This window comes from Nyctereutes procyonoides, unplaced genomic scaffold (assembly GCF_905146905.1).
Source record: "Nyctereutes procyonoides isolate TBG_1078 unplaced genomic scaffold, NYPRO_anot_genome, whole genome shotgun sequence".
NCBI lineage: Eukaryota > Metazoa > Chordata > Mammalia > Carnivora > Canidae > Nyctereutes > Nyctereutes procyonoides.
Genome location: NW_026575122.1, coordinates 24,016,499 through 24,028,724, shown reverse-complemented (window position 1 = coordinate 24,028,724; position 12,226 = coordinate 24,016,499). Strand labels below are relative to the sequence as shown.

At 38.3% G+C, this 12,226-nt stretch overlaps 1 protein-coding gene across 1 annotated transcript in view; it reads left to right on the top strand.

Annotated features, from left to right (window-relative positions):
* The window catches only part of ANO4 (anoctamin 4), a 327,266-nt gene extending 315,709 nt beyond the window's left edge, over nt 1-11,557 (top strand). Inside the window, exons 26-28 of the mRNA XM_055336489.1 lie at nt 6,984-7,089; nt 8,525-8,720; nt 10,918-11,557. Of these exons, the coding sequence (XP_055192464.1) occupies nt 6,984-7,089; nt 8,525-8,716 (298 nt within the window). The 3' untranslated portion in view covers nt 8,717-8,720; nt 10,918-11,557. The remainder of the gene's footprint in view (nt 1-6,983; nt 7,090-8,524; nt 8,721-10,917) is intronic.
* The last annotated feature ends 669 nt before the right edge of the window (nt 11,558-12,226 follow it).

Genomic DNA, 12,226 nt, shown 5'->3' with positions numbered 1-12,226 from the left:
ACTTAGTTTCTCTGAAGATACTAAATGAAGATTAGAGAAGTAAAACATTGATTCAATTAGCTTTGAAGCTTGGCTTTCTGTCTGTTTCCAGGGAAGTGTTTTGTTTGCACAATAAACATGTACCCAGTCATTTGACAAAAAAAAAAAAAAGCACTCTATCAAAAACAGAGGTGTGGGGCGCAAATGACATCTGAGCACCTCTCGAACCCCTGCCTCATTGAAAAGGCCAGTGGGATCAGGAGTATAGGATAGCACTTCAACTGAGAGCTCTGCTTCAAACAGTCATCTGCAAACTAAAAGAAAAGAGTGAGAGTCAACACTTATAGATCCTGGTGAGATGGAGAGACCCTAATTATGTTACTAGGGAAAACTGATGTCCATAGAAGTTTCATTAATTACCTAAGATCATAACATCAGGCAGACCCCAGCCTTGGTTTGCGTGTGCTTTCCAGCGAGCGCATGATTGGAGAGACAGCTGTGGGCAGTGAAGCACAAGAGAGCCAGACTCATTAGCATCACTCATAGCAATAAGGAGTTTTCTAGAGAGAAACTTGACTTTATGATACAGTAGCTTTAGAGAGCAGGAAGGCCAGAGACCTGCTGCTTCTGAAAACTGGAACTTCCTAAAAATTTCATTCTGAAACCAAGAATCAGAAGTTAAGTGCCAGTGTAGGTACATTGCATTCCTTTTTGCACAAATTAGCAGAGCTCTGTGATAGATCCACAAATGGATGTATACTATACAGGGGCTGAACAAACGGATGCATATTCTCTTTAAGATTTATTCATTTATTTCTGAGAGACACACAGAGAGAGGCAGAGATATAGGCAGAGGGAGAAGCAGGCTCCCTGCGGGGAGCCCAATGCAGAACTCAATTCCAGGACCCCGGGGTCATGACCTGAGCCCAAGGCAGATCCTCAACCACTGAGCCATGCAGGCGTCCCGAGATATAGATTCTCAACAACTGGATTTCAGGTTGTACTACAAAGCTGTGGTCATCAAGACAGTGTGGTACTGGCACAAAAACAGACACATAGACCAATGGAACAGAATAGAGAATCCAGAAATGGACCCTGAACTTTATGGTCAACTAATATTCGACAAAGGAGGAAAGACGATCCACTGGAAGAAAGACAGTCTCTTCAATAAATGGTGCTGGGAAAATTGGTCATCCACATGCAGAAGAATGAAACTAGACCACTCTCTTGCACCATACACAAAGATAAACTCAAAATGGATGAAAGATTTAAATGTGAGACAAGACTCCATCAAAATCCTAGAGGAGAACACAGGCAACACCCTTTTTGAACTTGGCCACAGTAACTTCTTGCAAGATACATCCACGAAAACAAAAGAAACAAAAGCAAAAATGAACTATTGGGACTTCATCAAGATAAGAAGCTTTTGCACAGCAAAGGATACAGTCAACAAAACTCAAAGACAACCTACAGAATGGGAGAAGATATTTGCAAATAACATATCAGATAAAGGGCTAGTTTCCAAAATCTATAAAGAACTTATTAAACTCAACACCAAAGAAACAAACAATCCAATCATGAAATGGGCAAAAGACATGAAGAGAAATCTCACAGAGGAAGACATAGACATGGCCAACATGCACATGAGAAAATGCTCTGCATCACTTGCCATCAGGGAAATACAAATCAAAACCACAATGAGATACCACCTCACACCAGTGAGAATGGGGAAAATTAATAAGGCAGGAAACAACAAATGTTGGAGAGGATGCGGAGAAAAGGGAACCCTCTTACACTGTTGGTGGGAATGTGAACTGGTGCAGCCACTCTGGAAAACTGTGTGGAGGTTCCTCAAAGAATTAAAAATAGACCTGCCCTACGACCCAGCAATTGCACTGTTAGGGATTTACCCCGAAGATTCAGATGCAATGAAACGCCGGGGCACCTGCACCCCGATGTTTCTAGCAGCCATGTCCACAATAGCCAAACTGTGGAAGGAGCCTCGGTGCCCATCGAAAGATGAATGGATAAAGAAGATGTGGTTTATGTATAAAATGGAATATTACTCAGCCATTAGAAACAACAAATACCCACCATTTGCTTCAACGTGGATGGAACTGGAGGGTATTATGCTGAGTGAAGTAAGTCAATCGGAGAAGGACAAACAGTGTATGTTCTCACTCATTTGGGGAATATGAATAATAGTGAAGGGGAATATAAGGGAAGGGAGAAGAAATGTGTGGGAGATATCAGAAAGGGACACAGAACATAAAGACTTCTAACTCTGGGAAATGAACTAGGGGTGGTGGAAGGGGAGGAGGGCGGGGGGTGGGGGTGAATGGGTGACGGGCACGGAGGGGGACACTTGACGGGATGAGCACTGGGTGTTATTCTGTATGTTGGTAAATTGAACACCAATAAAAATTAATTTATAAAAAAAAAAAAAAAAGAAAAAGAAGAAATCATGGATATACTCCATGTCAGTTTCAGTGGCTGCACAGAGTTTTAGTTTATGGATAAGATATAAATAAATTAACCATCCAAATGTCAAAAAAAAAAAAAAAGAAACTATCTGATATATTGCCAACTCACCGTAACCATGAATATAAGTGCTTTCTACATATTAAAAATGTAAAAAATGTTAATTTAAAAAATATAAAAAATCTATTAATTAAAATGCAAGATCACCACCTAAAAACAAGTGTTTTCATTTTTGCATATTTCAGTAGTCTTCGATTATTGGTGGGAGATACATTCCAATACCCCAAGTGGATGCCTGAAACTGAATGATACCAAAACCTATATATACCATGTTTTTTCTTTACACACTTACATAGTAAAGTTTAATTTATAAATTAGGCACAGTAAGAGATTTACAACAATAACAATAATCATAACAATATACTGTTAAGAAAAGCTATACGGTATCTCTCTCAAAATATCTAGCGCTGTACTCACCCTTCACCTCATGATGATAAGAGATGATGAAATGCCTATGTGAGGAGATGAAGTGAGGCAAATGATATAGGCATTGTGCCCTAGGATTAGGCTACCGTTGACCTTGTGACAATAGAAAGAAGATCATGTGCCTACTGACTGGCAGGGAGGATGTGGTAACTGAAACACAGAGAGCCAAACAGTAGGATGGGAGTGAGGGCAGGGGCAACTACTTGCATATATGTCCAATTTTAAAAATAGAGTCATGTTTGATAATCTCTCTCGCTGTGTCATAAAAAGTATTTTATCTTTCTAGTCTCATACTTTAATGAATGGTTGTACTATACTATACAGATGTATATATGAATTCATTTATTTGCTACAAATGTGTAGCAGCAATTTGAGGACAATACATTGGTGTCTTTGGAAAGAGTCTAGGGGATAACACCATGATTTTCTACCCAATGAATTTAGAAGAGATCTGGGGAGAAAGAGCTTTACTAATATTCTTCAAAAGTAAAGCTGAACAAAGTCTGAGAAGCTAAGAGAGATTGAGCAGTCACCATGAAGGGCACAAGAGCACAGCTAAGGCATAAATAAGAAAGGAGCAGTAGGTTCTGAAAATTTTCTGTTTTAGTGAAGTAATTAAGTATATACTTTATGTTGGCTAATTGAATTTAGAGTTAATTTTTTTTTTAAGTTTAAGGAGTTAATGAGGGTAACTCTTGAAATATTCAGGTCCCCTCCTTAAAAAAAATTATTTATTCATGAGAAACACACACAGGCAGAAGGAGAAGCAGGCTCCCTGCAGGGAGCCCGATGCAGGACTGGATCCCAGGACCCCAGGATCATGACCTGAGCCTAAGGCAGGCGCTCAACCACTGAGCCATCCAGGCATCCCAGGTCCCCTCCTTTTATAAATATATGTTTACCAAATAACCAACCATATGTATAATTAAAAGCATACTGCCATTTTTCTTCTAGAATATTTATTCAGATTATATTTGAAATATAGGTAGCTAAAGACAATAGGAATCACATTATTTTAATTGTAGAAAACACACTTTGATTCTTGACTAGTTGTGCTCTGCAAAAAGTAAAAGAAAGTTAGAACTTTTATTCTTGAATAAATTGGACCTTTGACAGGAGCTATTTATGTAACTATATACCAGAATAAAAGTATTCTAGGCAATTACCTAATCCTCATCATTATAGAGAGAACCAACAGCTTAAAGGCACTAATAGATTGATTTTTAATCTCAGCACTAGATACTCATCATAAATATAATTTTATTGACAAAATAAATACACTATTATTATTTACCATAACTATTAATGATAATTAATAGGATGATTGTGATAATAGTGACAGCTCATTTCTATAGTCCTTAATACTCTTCAAAGATACTCTGCACAGGACAAAAAAAGACAAATAGATCAATGGAAAAGGATAGTCCAGAAATAACCCCACATCTATATGGTCAATTAATCTATGAAAAAGGAGGCAAGACATACAGTGGGGGAAAAAATCAAATGGTGTTAGGAAAACTGGACAGCTCCATGCAAATAATGAAACTGAACCACTTTCTCATAACCATACACAAAAATAAACCCAGAATGGATTAAAGACCTAAATATGAGACCTGAAACCATAAAACTCCTGGAAGAGAGTTTGGGTGAGCAGTAATCTCTTGGACATCAGCCACAGCAAATTATGGATATGTGTTCTCAGGCAAGGAAAACAAAGCAAAAATAAACTATGGGGACTACATGGAAATAAAAAGATTTTGCAAGGCAAAGGAAATTGAATTCTACATCTGAAACTAATGGTGTACTATGTGTTGGCTAATAGAATTTAAATTTTAAAAAATGGCAACCTAGTAAATGGGAGTAGATTTTTGCAATTGATGCATCTGATAAGGGGTTTATATCCAAAATATATAAAGAACTTAACACCAAAAAAATAAACTATCAGACTAAAAAATAGGCAGAGGATCTGAATAGACATTTTCCCAAAGAAGACATACAGATGACCAAGAGAGAAATAAAAAGGTACTCAACATCTCTAACCATGAGCAAAATGCAAATCAAAACCACAATGAGATATCACCTCACACCAGCCAGAATGGCTAGTATCAAAAAGACAAGAAATAAGTGTTAGCAGGAATACAGGGAAAAGGGAATCCTTGTGCACTATTAGTGGGAATGTAAATAGGTGCAACCACTGTGGAAAACATTATGGAGGTTCCTCAAAAAATAAGAAATACCATATACTCTAGTAATTCTACACTAGATATTTACCCAAAGAAAATGAAAACAGATTTGAAAAGATACATGTACCCCATTTTATTGAAGCATTGCTCACAATAGCTAAGGTATGGAGCAACCCAAGAGTCCGCTGAGGTACCTAAAGAGGTAGTTTATACATAAAGTGAAATAGTACTCAGCCATGAAAAAGAACAAGATCTTGACATTATGGATGGACCTAGAGGAGATTAGGCTAAGTGAAATAAGCCAGACAAAAACAAATACTATATGATTTCACTTATATATGGAATCTAAAAAAAAATAAATGAACAAAAAAACCAGACCCTTAAACACACTGGTGATTGTCAGAGGGAAGTGGGTAGGGGAATAGGCTAAATAGAATGGGGATTAAGAGATACAGACTTCCAGTTATAAAATAAGTCCCAGGATGAAAAAGTACAGCATAAGAAATATAGTCAATATTGTGCTAACATTGAATGATAACAGATGGTGACTATACTTATTGTGATGAGCACTAATGTATAGAATTGTCAAATCAGTATGTTCTATACCTGACACCAATATAACATTGTATGTCAATTGTGTGTAATTAAAAAAAAAGATGCTCTGCACAGGAATTATCTTGTCTCCTCATACACAACTTAGTGCTGACCCTGAGGTTAGGAACAATCTAAATGAGCACCTTGATAATCATAACTTTTCCTCAGATACGGGAATTTGGTGTGTTTACACACAGAATCATTAGAAGAATTAGCATCTCCAGATCTTTCCACATTTCTGGGGCTAATGAAAAGAATACTGGGCTAAGAAACATGAAACTCTATAATATGGAAAATCATTTTTTCAGTTTTTCTACCTGTGATAGTAATGATAATGGCAAAAATAAAGTGGAGTCACACAGATTTAAGTTCCTAGGACAGGTGCCTACTTCCTAATGGGTGTTCAACAAATATTTGTGGAATTTGATACAGACTCAAAAGTTATAGTTGGAGCATATATTAGAAAGGACTTTTAAAAAATAATAAAAAATTTTTTAAAAAGAAAGGACTTTTTTAGTGGGAAGTGGCAAAAATCCAGTATAAACTGACTTAAAAAGAACATCATTGGTTCAGGTAACTGGAGGTTGGCAGGATGATACTAATGTTAGTAATGGTTGGATCGCAAGCCTCCAGCAGCATCAGCAAGACACTGCTTCTCTACTGGCTCTGCATTGTTTCACATGACCTCATTCTTTTTTTTTTTTTTTAAGATTTTATTTATTCATGAGAGACACAGAGAGAGAGAGAGAGAGAGAGAGAGAGAGGCAGAGACACAGGCAGAGGGAGAAGCAGGCTCCATGCAGGGAGCCCAACGTGGGACTCCATCCTGGGCCTCCAGGATCATGCCCTGGGCTGAAGGTGGTGCTAAACCGCTGAGCCACCCGGGCTGCCCTCACATGACCTCATTCTAAGCAAACTCTCTCCACACACAGTCTATGATGGATTTAATTATAATTCACTAAATGACCATTCTAACAGAAGCCCTGATGAGGAGTCTCATTGATCAAGTCTGAGTCATCTTTTGAACTGGGGTCAGGGATGAAGGTGAGCCCTGCCTAAGCCACATGAATAATTCACCAGAGGAGAAGAGATACTCTTTTACCAGAAGAAAAAAAAATAATGGATAAGTGACAAATGTCTAGGATAGAGAAGCTTTTTTGAACTATCTATCATGAATGAGGACTACATGTGGGAATGAATGAGATTTGGGAGTCAGAAAATCATAGTTCGGAACATAACATTCGTTCTATGTATTTATAGATACCGAGACTACCGTGACCCCCCGCACTCACTGGTGCCCTATGGCTACACATTGCAATTCTGGCATGTTCTAGCAGCTCGATTGGCTTTTATCATTGTATTTGAGGTATGTTCTCTTAACCAATTCCTTTGCCATAATTAAGTAACTAAGAATAATGCATGAATGCAAGTGTGAGAATGTTCAACGTGGTTATTTATGTCCAGAAGTATTATAGTAATATTATATAGCCTCTTTTTTAAATCTTTTTCTTCACCTTGAGTTGTCCAAGAAACGATTGAAAGTCCATTGTTGATTGTTAGTGGATACATCAGAAATCATTATTCTAATGTTCTAGGACCATTGTTATTCGACGTTAGGAAAATTGCAGTTTTTTCCATCCCTACTCCTACAGACTCAGATACATCATGTTTGTCATTTGCTTTCCACAAGCCCTCCGAGGTGATTCTTTCTGATGTAGATGTTCAGGGGCTATAGTTTGGAAAACAACTAAGCTGGGTATCACACAAATGGTAGCCTCTCTTTGTGTGTCATCATGACATTACTTATATTCAGGACATAAATAAGTATTCATTATCTAAGACTCAAAATTAACTTTATATCTACCTAGCAATTACTTATATGTCAGTAAAAATACATTGCCTGTTTTCTTTTAGTTTTTAAGAAAATTGCTACTAGAAATCATTTGCATTTCTATGACTGTACTTTATAAATGGAAATTTCATCTCCTGTCACATAATATTAAAGCCAGATTAATGCAAACCAGGACTGCCTCTTGCCTTAGACTTGACATTTCCTATACTCTTCTTCCATCATTTTTTTTTCCTTCATTCCAGGGAACCAAGAAAAGATAAGCTGTTCTTCCCTGGAAATTCACTTATCTAATACTTTAGAATTATGAGAGTCATTAAATTATCATCTGGTACTTTACTGGTCATTATCATATAGACAAACAGAAATGACAGTGTTTCTAGTTTCAGCTGTTAGTAAGTCAGGTGTAAAGAATTTGTGGCAGTGTGCCAGAAAAAGTTTCTTCCTGAAATGATCATTTTCTTAAGGCCTATTGATCATTCTTGCAGTCAAATTGGCAAAGTGAATTTAGCAATAGATAAAGCATCTTGAACATTTTCTTATGATTTTCACAATAATGCCCGTTCTATACATGAGCAAATTGAAACTCAGAGTGACTTTTTCCCAGGTAAGCAGACATTTCTTAAGTAATAAAAGCCAGGATTCAACCCTGAGTTTTCTGACTCCATGGTATAGGTACTTCTGGCTCTCCTTTGCATTCTCTGACCACTCCTCTACCTTCTTTCCTGATTCCTTTCCTCATTCCCTGTGAGGTGTCATCAGACCAAGTTCAGTCCTCACGATCCCTGTGATCTTCTTTCCTCACATACATTCTCTGGCCTTATTCCACTTTCCAGACACTCAAGAGGCTCCACATCCCTGGAATAAGAGTTCTTATACCACCTACCAGATCTCTTTCCAGCTAAGGAGGTGCAATAGATCTAACGTGTTGTATTCTCCTTTATGTTTTTAGCATCTCGTGTTTTGTATAAAGCACCTCATTTCATATCTGATCCCAGACCTCCCAAAAGATCTAAGGGATCGGATGAGAAGAGAGAAGTACTTGATTCAGGAGATGATGTATGAAGCAGAACTGGAGCGTCTCCAGAAAGAACGGAAGGAGAGGAAGAAAAATGGAAAAGCACACCACAATGAGTGGCCGTGACCAGGTAGGTGAGAGGTGTGCTCATAGTCTAAAACCTCTCCTTGGGTTGAAAGGGATGCTTTAAACTCCCTTGAATCAAAGCTTGCCATTGTCCTACTGATAGGAATCAAACTCCTTAGAAGCTTCCCAAACCAGATTGTTTCTCAATTGTGTAATTTAACTTTCTCTTCCCTTTGCACAACTCTTATCTACCTCCAATGCCACTTTTGGCCTGGCAGTCAATGCCTTTAGGAGTTGGCCTCAGTGTTCCCTGAAATAAACCTTCTCTCTCCCTTTTACTCCCAGTCTGGCGATTCTCCTTAAGCAGAAAGAAGAGTCATGTTGCCTTGAGGATATTAAAGCCACCTTTTTATCCCACCCAAGATGGCCTTCCCTCTATGGAAGGAAGAAAACATTTCTATGGAAACATTTATCGTTTCTTCCCAGGATGATCCATGTCACACCATACCCTCTAAGAAGTTTTCCCCAGACTCATCAGCCCAGTGAGACTCACTTCTTATAAACTTCTCTGAATATCACATCAGTGCTACATGTATTGGCATATATATTGATCTGTATTGTTAATTTATGATTTTCCCAATAGTTATCAGGCTTCCCCAGCAGAATGGTAAACATCTTTAGGAAAGTTTTTCTGGGTGGTGATTTTATCCTTCCTACTAGTTAACATGGCATTAAGCACATGGCACCCATTAATGCAATTCAGTCAATAAAGGTTAAGTGGATTAAGGTGACAAACAGTGTAAAGAAGTTTCAGAATGTTCCCACATATCTTAGCAGAAAGTTGTCTTGAAACCTTCTCCCTGGCAAATCTATTGGCTGTGTGTCCTTGGGCAAGTACATTAACCTCTGGGCTTAAGTTTCTTTAAGGATGAAATGCTTAGATGAGCTCTCAGTTCTGGTACTCTGTGAATCTGACATTATGGCATTTCTTTTGCCTTCCTCACCCTTCATTTCTCTGTCTCCACTGGTTTGAAGACGAACTTTGAAAATGTTGTTCAAAATTTGGCCTCTAAAAGAATGAAATATACAGGAAGGAAAGTTAGGTTTTTCACTTTCCATACCAGTTAATGTGTAGCAGCTATCTGTAGAGATGTTTGTTGTTAAGTTAGTGAATTTGTGTCGTCCCAGATATGTGTAAAGAGTCCAGGAGGCTGTTATGAATGGGAGATGAGGGTAGACTTGTAGGAAATCACCCAGACCCCCAGGGATAAGAGTGGTATATAGATATTGAACAATACCCCCGCCCTCAATTCCAAAGTAGGCCTTGGTCTCACTAAAGGCAAGACATTTTTTGTAACAGTAATTTTCCCATTTCCCGGATCTGCCATTTGGGTCTGTGATTTTGGGAAAATTGCTTAATTTTTCTGAGCCTGCTCATTTGGCAGAACCAATATGCAGCTCAAATAAGGCAATGTATATGAGACATATGTGAAACAATAAAATGCTATAGAATACTAGGCGGAGTTCGTATTGTTAACTATTTTGTTATATAGTCTGCCAGATTCTAGACTTTTCCATTCTCTATCTGTATGACCTGGAATGGAGTGTTCATGTGGATTTGATTTCCACATTTTACGACAGTAAAGAAGCTAGACTGAGCAATACTTTAAGAGCCTATGCAACTTTAACCTTCTGGGATCCTAGAATTGGTTCCAAGCCCCTGGCCCCAAACCCCATTCTGATCACCTCTTCTCTGGCTCTGGTCAGCCATCCAAGGAGAAAGAGTGACTATCCAGGTGGCCATGTTTGAGAGTAGGAGGCAGACATCGGAGAAGAGAGCTGCTCCCAGGAGCTCCAGTAGCTAGAGACCAAGGTGCAGCAGTAGCATTACCTCCATCTAGGGGCCACTCTGGGCTACAGGGCTGGTAACCAGTTGGGAGTTTCTTCTGGCCTCATCACTGGGGGCTGCTATCTCCCCAGAGAACATTTCTAATTTTTGCTTGAAAGCATAGTGTTTGTCTGTCTGTCTCTATTCCCCCAACAGTTGGCAGGATGTCACCTTGCTTCAGACTGCCTTTCTGACTCAGTCTGTTCATCTGTAAAGCAGGCACAATAATGTTTATACCATACCTGACTCAGTTTGGGGTTACAAATTCTTTGAGTGCCTTTGACTCATGGTGAGTACAAACCAACCATTGTACACTGTGTTCTTAAGCCATTGTGTGTACCTAGGGTTTCAATGACTTCTTTTTTCTTCCTAGGTAATAGTTCATTTCCAAGCCAAGGACCTGAATTCTGTTTACTTCTCCCAGCTGTGCAAAAGCACATTCAAGTGAATGACTAAAATGCAACTGCAGTGCATGTCGCAGACATTGGCAGCAGCAGGGGGGTCAGCACCTAAAGGACTACCTGGCAAATCATGCTGCTGTGAAATCACGTTGCAGCACACAATTGCTATCTATCCATAGACCATTCTTGACCAAGCAAGCATGCACATCATGGGCAGTTACATTCTCAAGTTTTTAAAACCAAGGGGAACTTGTATACTGGGCCTGTTTTTCAGCCTGTTTGCTACCTTTTTTGCATTCTACCCCATATGAATTTTACAGACACTGGGCGAATAAGGGTATTCAGACACCTGGACACACATTCCTAGAATGTTGTAATGTCCTAATTCCATGTCACCAAATGATACAGACAAGACCCTGTTTACAATTTTTTTCTTTCTTTTTAATTTCAGATCTTTCTGAGGAGATTATTATATATGACATATCTATAGCTATGTGTATGGCCATAGATGTATTTCTGTGTGTACATATGTATAGTCATGTATTCTTACATATGTACATACAAATACAGAGATATATAAAGTACATAGAAATTCCTTACCTGTAAATAGCCAAAAGGGTAATGACATGAATGATAAATTTTCACATTTAAATAATCATCAACATGAAGCCATGTTTAATGCTTGTATAATGTGATGCAATAAAATTTAAAATAAATTTATGCACACGGAATATTTTCAGTTGGGCCTTCTGAAATTCTATCATGTTTTTTTTCTCATAAAATAAGAGAAATCAGAGTGAGATCTTTAAAGAAAGGTTTATTACTCCCACACACTCCTGAGAAATCACTTCACCTTTGAGACAGACTATATTTTTTCTAAATCCACCTTTTCCATCTTGTCTCTATGCTACCTTTTTAGAGTACCAACCCAACTAATTAGAAATCACTCAGAAAAACTTGGAAAATTACACACACTTTGTTGACCTTGACACACTTTGTTGAAGAAAAAGGAAATATAGCCAATGACATTTATGCTGTCGTGATTACTCTGCTTACACTAGTTTGGTCTGTTAATCCTAAGGAAGAAGCCATCTGTTTGGAAAAAAAAAGTTTCTAAGCATTCCTGTTGTGGTAACTCTTGTTCTGGAGATAGCAGAACCTACTCTTGAACTATATTATCATCTTGCCTATGTTAGCTAAAGGGATGAGAGTGTTCCCATTACCATGTCCATCAAGCACTATCCCCTCTTAGATGTGTGTTCTCTTCAGCTGATTGATTCC